We start from the raw sequence: 7142 nt of genomic DNA, 5'->3' as shown, positions 1-7142 counted from the left end.
ACGTATACACAAAGGAATTGACAGATGAAATCGAGTGGATTTCGTAAATGTAAACATAGTATTAGCGCTGACTTTGGAAGTTATGAGTTTGGCTATGAACGCTAACACGCCGTGACAACACTTTTTTTCTGTGTTTTTCAAGGACGTGGGTTCAAACCCCAGCCTGGCTCAGCTGATTTTATTTATGTGAAAATTTTGCCTTTTTAAGCGAAGATCATTTTTCAGTATTAATTTTTAATTTTTTTAATTGAGCTTTATGATCTATAATGCAATTGAAAAAGGCAGCGCTAAGCGTTTTTCATGAAAGCACAACTAATGGGGTTTCTACACGGTATGTTTTTTACATATTCTTGCATAGCAACTGTCACTTTTTTTCGCCCATATGTGATTCCTTCTGCACGGCAAAATTTTATTTTTCATTCGTTTTCTGTTGTTTTCTTTATTTATTCCGCGTACAAACAAAACAACTGTTTACCTTTGGTTGTACAGACGAGAATAGAGCGCGTTCTATTCGAAAAATATACATATGTATGCACATAACACCTTCATCCATTGAAATTTCTGTATGGTTCACACCATGTGTACAAAATTCAGATTTGTAAAAAGTGGCAGTTGGTATGCACAAATATGTAAAAAAACATACCGTGTAGAACAGCTTTAAGCCCGCCACCAGCTGTAGTGGGATTCTGTAACTCATTTTTGCTGTTATCGACAAAAATCGGTAAAATTAAATCGCAAAATTATGACTAAAAACATAAAGAAAAGTTGGCATCACTGTTTGTGTCGGTAGAGGCTAGCGACTACTTTTTATTCATTGTTAACTTAAGTGGGGTATACACGATCAGTTTTGACTGTCAGTTTTGCTCAAATAATCCGTTGCTTGCCAGTGTGGCCGCTAACTTTTGTCAGTCGTCAGGCAACCACAAAATATTTTGTGGTTGCTGGACTGTTTGACAGTAATCGATAATTCCGAAAAATCGACAGTCAAAACTGATCGTGTGTACCCCGCTTTACCGAAAAATTTCGTTAATTATCGAAATTATAAGCATTTTAATTTTACCGACAATTATCGATAACAGCAAAAATGAGTTACAGAATCCCACTACTGATGTCATACATGTGAAAAAGCAGATGGTCTGATGGCAGCCTAAATGGGAAAATTGTTGTAAATGGAGTAGCTACGACGTAATGAAGAGCTTAATGCTTGGTTTACATTTACGAAATCCATTCGATTTCAACTGTCAAATCCATAGGTTAAACGTCAAATGAAATCCAGATGAGATTTCATTTGACGTTTGAGCTATGGAATTGACAGTTGAAATCGAGTGGATTTCGTAAATGTAAACTTAGCATTAGATTGATTAAAAACACAATCCGAAGAGTGCCTTTAAATTCAATCCAAACGACTACATCAAAAGCTGTGATTTCGATCGAAAACGGAGTGCATCCTAGCTGTGTGCTGTGGAAGCAAAATAGAGTGCATCCTAGCTGCGCGCTCTCTTGTAAAATAATTAAACATTATTTATTATTTTTTATATTAAAAAAAAGTTTATAAATTAAAAAAAGTTTCCATTAAATTCAATCACATTTGAGTTTACTTTCTCCGTTCTCCAATTAATCCAAGCGCATCTGATTTTGCTTCATCATCCGAAAGGTTTTTTATGTTGCCTTCCCTTCACTAGTTCAGCTTTCGACATGGACTCCAACTCCGCTCCATTAAAAATTTCCGTCTCATGAATTACCGCAAAAATGTTCGCAACTTAATGCCAAGTTTACACTTGCGCTCCAAAATCCACTGGATTTCACGAAATCCTGAAATACACCCCAGTGTTTACACTTATTTTTTGTTGATTTCAAACATATCACAATGATCAAGGTAGATGCATATGCGCAGCTGATTGAACATGAATTTAAAAAAAAAAGTTGTTGTAAATTGAATTAAACATCAAAAATATACGACAATATAGAACTTTACAACTATTTGGAAAGTTATCGTAAAATTATCTATATATCATATCAATTGTGTATAGTACCAAAAAATAAAAAAAAAAAAAAAAATAAATAATGATTTTTATCGTTGAGACATCATAATAATAAATTTTGATAGATAAAAGTTGTGCTCAGAACCTGCAAAATATTAGTACTTGCAGTAGTTTTCCCGTTTATTGCTAAAAATGCGTTCCAGTACTCCGAAATCTAGCAAGACTTGCACTTCTTTTTAAACAAAAATAGCGCCGAATAACAACCTCTTCTCCTGTTTTCTGCCATACAATTTTGGCCTAGTAGAAACTAGCAGCAAGCATGTTCATATGTTCATTGGTATTGAATATTATAGCTGATACGTTTATTTTGACATTTCTGCCGGAGTTTTTGCAATTTCCGTCATTTTTCCGTTCCCGTACTTTTTAAGAAAATTTGTATGGGGGAGAATTTTTTGACAATTCGATCTATTTTCTAAAATTACCATTAAAAAAGTACGGGAACACAATGAAAAATAACATTGTTACAAAGTAATTTAATATTTTTCACGTTGTTTAAAAATTTTGATACTAAAATTTTTTGTTGCAGCAATTCGCACATCTACCTTGTTTATTATGATACGTGAAAAGTGTTGCAACTTTTGGCACTTTTTTAGGCAAAAGCAAGGTTGTATATCATATGTACTGTGATTTCGATGTTGATTTCGCTGAAATTACGAAATGAGAAAATCACGAAACGCCTTCGAAATCACGAAACGACGCCGAATGTAAACCAAACATAAGTTTTTATTTCTTTATTTTATAACAAATTTTCCGAAATGTATACACTCTTGTTTGTCTTTTGAAGAAATGTGTAGGGATCAACCAACTGGTTTTTTTTCTGTAGGGATCTCTACAGCAACTGCTTATAAAATGTATCGAACGGAGTGCATTTTTCATAACTCTGTTGGACTACATCGAAAGATGTTGTGAAATCATAACTGCAATTGCACAACTTCCAAAATTTTTTGCTGGGAATTCATAAGTGAATTCATAGGAAAAGGTGTACTCCAACGGCAAATGTACCGTACACTTGTAGTGATTCAACTGCATCCGCGGATGCAAACTTTTTGCTGGGGTGCCTTTTCGAATAGTAACCTATACTATGTTTATATTTACGAAATTCACTTCATTTTAACTGTCAATTCCATTGCTCAAACGTCAAATGAAAAAGGAAAAACTTTAAACTGACACAAAGCTTTATACCCCGTTTAGACTATGCTTGGTTTAACAAATCCAGTCGATTTAAGTTGTTATTTACGTACAATACATGTCAAATAAATCGAGATAATGCACTTAATCATCGTATAAGTGCATAGTCTAAATCAAGTTTTACCCAACCTTTCTAATTAAACCATGCTTGCACCTATAAAAACGTTTAGTTCATTACTTTTAATTCATCTTTTTTCTGAAAATTTTTGTGTTTTCAATAAATTTTTATTTTTGAATTTAGATTTGTCATAATTTATTTTATTTTTTCAAATTCTCTCATTTGTTCGGTATGGGACATGTTTATTCGTTGTTCGGAGAGTATTTGTACTCAAACAACTCACAGAGTTTTTTTATAGAAAAATCATGGTATAAGTAAAGAGGTAGATTAAAATGAAAAAAATCTATAGAACCCTTGTTTTTCCTGAATTAATAAAACTTCAAAATTAGTAAACAAAAAGCAACAAGTGGGATTGTTTACGAAATACTAATATTGAGAATTTTATAAAAAACGCGAAAAATGAATGAAGGGACAAGGTTTCCCTACATAATCGAGTTGTGGTTATTATAAAATGTTTGTTTCAATAATAAGATGAAGGATTTTTTCCATACAAATGTTCTAAAAACAAATTTGAAAATCATAGAATTCGATTGTTTTTAAAATTGTTGGCATATTATTCAAACATCACACACACATACAAAAGCCCTGTTCCTTTACGTTCAAGAATCTTAAAGTTTTACAACTTTTTACTCGAAAAGCGTTCCTTTACTTCAGACACAATACAATTCATATGGGAGCAGTTTTCAACTTTTACTACTTTTGCCGGTTTTACCATTTTCAGAAGTAAAGGAACAGACCAAAAGATTGTGTATATTGTTCTGACGTTTTAGGAACAGTCCATGGCAGAACTACCAGGTAGTGGTATCACACCAGCTGATCGAATATGAAAAGTCAAATCCCTTTATAAAAAAATTATTTTTGTTGTAATTTCCCCAACAACATAAAGAAAGTTTTGACATAACATATTCAAAATTTTACGATGCCACTACCTGGGTAATTGTGCCATGGAACAGTCGAAAGAAAAAAATTTAAATTGACGGGAAGGTTTAGCTAACCTTTATTATTAAACCATGGGAAAAATAAGTAATGTATTCGTATATTCGTATAACAACGAATAGAGAACGAACGACGTACCGTGAAAACGGCACATAAACCATGAACATGATTGTTTAATTTTATTGTTGTTCAGCGCCATCTGAATCATCAATCGTACATAACATTATATGTAGCAACGCCCAAATCATTCAAGCAGTTTTGACATTTCCATTAAGCACCATTCTAGCAGTTTGACATTTTTGACAACCAAAAACTGCTATACTTTCTTTTCTAATATCCGGTTCACGCAATTGGATTGTTTTTTATAAAGGTGCGAATAAAAATTAAAAATTTTACATAGAATTTGTGAATTTTATTATTAAAGACATGTATAAAAATGTAAATAACACCGAACGAAATGTCGAACAATTGGAATTTTAGTGAAAAAACAAAATGTACGCTGGATGTTTGTGAATAGAAAAGTGGAAATAAGTTTTGTTGAGTGAACGATAACATGAAGCCGTCATCAGGATGTAAACATTGATTGTGATTTCATAGTAAAAATTAAATGATATGGAAAATAAAATTCACAAATTTATGTTAAAACGACAAAATGAGATAAATTGAAATAAATATGTGTTCAAACATGATAAAGTGTTTTTGTTGTTATTTACAGTTAAAACACAATGGCTCCCAGGAAGGCTAAAGCTCAAAAAGAAGAAGTCCAAGTTTCTTTGGGCCCTCAAGTGCGTGATGGCGAATTTGTTTTCGGTGTTGCCCACATCTATGCCAGTTTCAACGATACCTTCGTCCATGTTACTGACTTGTCTGGCCGTGAAACCATTGCCCGTGTCACTGGTGGCATGAAGGTAAAGGCTGATCGTGATGAAGCTTCTCCCTACGCTGCTATGTTGGCTGCTCAAGTAAGTATTGCAGTAATGTTTCTTAATGAGTTTGATCTAACAAATGTCATTTTTCTCTCTTTCAGGATGTTGCTGAAAAGTGCAAAACTTTGGGCATTACCGCCTTGCACATCAAATTGCGTGCCACCGGTGGCAACAAGACCAAGACTCCCGGACCTGGTGCCCAATCTGCTCTCCGTGCTTTGGCCCGTTCTTCCATGAAGATTGGCCGCATTGAAGATGTTACCCCCATTCCTTCAGATTCTACCCGCAGAAAGGGTGGTCGTCGTGGTCGCCGTTTGTAAACACTTTGCTTTTTTGTTGCCTTGTGTGTTATTACTTAGACAAAGTATGCAACAACAACAACAACATACACTATCAACAATATTGTCACTATCCAATGTGGCAGCGGCGTTCAACGTTATTGGATGGATGCTGCAAGGTGTACCAATTCAGACTACTATTTTTTAATAAGTGATCGTAAATAAAAAACACAACAAAAACAACTATGTGAACTTGACGAATTTTAAATGATTGAGTGATAACGATATTGGACTGTGAGATAATGGAAATGTCCGAAATCAAGGATAAAGTGAAGTTGAAGTTGCTTTAAGACATGCGAAAAATGTTCTCATGAATATTTTCGGAAATTTGTGGAAACTCGTTAGAGATTTAGAAGCCAGTTCCGGGATAAACATGTGCTACTCAGGGAAGAAGATTAAAGTTTCGATTGTAGCCACTCATCCTCACAAAATGAGTAATTTTCTGCATCCTACTAAACCTGAAGTCCGCAAAATTGAGTCTGTGTAAACAAAAGGCTGGGATAACATGACAGTCTAGGATGCGCTAACACAACTGACTCCTACCTCTTTTAAAAATTTATCTCCCAAATATATTTTTTCTGGCTAAAACTATTTCATCGTCGTATTGTGTTGTTGTGTCAAAACACTATAAAATAATTGGCCTTTTCCTTTACTTTTAAAAATGGTAAAATCGGCAAAAATCGTAAAAGTTGTAAACTGCTCCCATATGACTTGTATGGTGTCTGAAGTAAAGAAACGCTTTTCGAGTAAAAAGTGGTTAAACTTGAAGATTCTTGCACGTAAAGGAACAGAGTTGATGTTGACCTTTATATGTCTGGATCCTCACGGATTGTCACAAAAACGTTATTGGTGGTAAATGAAAATGTCCTCAGATTTCAAAAACTTTGAACTTTACTTTGTGGGCTACATTAATGTATGAACCGGTCTTAATAATTTTTGCGGATGTATTTCCTAGTCTAAAATACCGAATTACAAAAAAATCTGTTTGAAAAGACTAGAGTTGTGCCAATTGAACAATCTAGTTCACTTCGCAGTTCCAATGCCCAGATTTTTCCTATGATTAAACTGCGTATACTTAATATCACACGTTACATTTTATGATGTTACTCATTCGTTTTGGAACTAGTACAAGCAACTAGATTTACCAACTCTAGAAAAGACAACTCAATCAAGCGCGAAACCTAAATTAGTGCGTATGTGTTATTCAAAACAAAATACATGTATTTCAAATTTGAAATACAGTTGAACCTCGATTATCCGTGAATCGATTATCCGAGGTTCCCGGATATATTATTATACGGGATAGAAAAGAATGTTGGTATTTTTTCCATTTCCTCCATCTATACTTATAAAAGAGTTCAGTAATGATGACTCACTGACTGACTGACTGATAATCAACGCCCAGACTAAACGGCTAAAGCTAGAATCTTGAAGTTTTGGGTGAGGGTCACTCTTGGTCCGAAGGTGTCAGATAAGGCTGGATTTTTGGAAATTCGAACTAGAACTGTACTAAAAGGACTAAATATGGTACCCTTTGTATTAGGCAAACGCGAAGAGCTAGAATTCTGAAATTTGGAATGAGGTTCACTGATGG

The 7142-nt window shown here is 34.1% G+C and overlaps 1 protein-coding gene across 1 annotated transcript; it reads left to right on the top strand.

Annotated features, from left to right (window-relative positions):
* The first annotated feature begins 4523 nt into the window (after positions 1 to 4523).
* LOC141400143 (small ribosomal subunit protein uS11A) lies at positions 4524 to 5734 on the top strand. The gene is made up of 3 exons (XM_073979592.1): positions 4524 to 4654; positions 5000 to 5246; positions 5312 to 5734. Exons 2-3 carry the CDS (start codon positions 5010 to 5012, stop codon positions 5528 to 5530), a joined length of 456 nt encoding a protein of 151 aa, XP_073835693.1. The 5' UTR covers positions 4524 to 4654; positions 5000 to 5009; the 3' UTR covers positions 5531 to 5734.
* Positions 5735 to 7142: the final 1408 nt, after the last annotated feature.

The sequence above is a fragment of the Musca autumnalis genome, unplaced genomic scaffold, assembly GCF_047663935.1.
Source record: "Musca autumnalis isolate F117 unplaced genomic scaffold, ASM4766393v1 scaffold_3, whole genome shotgun sequence".
In the NCBI taxonomy this organism is placed as follows: domain Eukaryota; kingdom Metazoa; phylum Arthropoda; class Insecta; order Diptera; family Muscidae; genus Musca; species Musca autumnalis.
The sequence above is the reverse complement of the archived record's forward strand: the minus strand, read 5'-3'. Positions and strand labels throughout refer to the sequence as shown.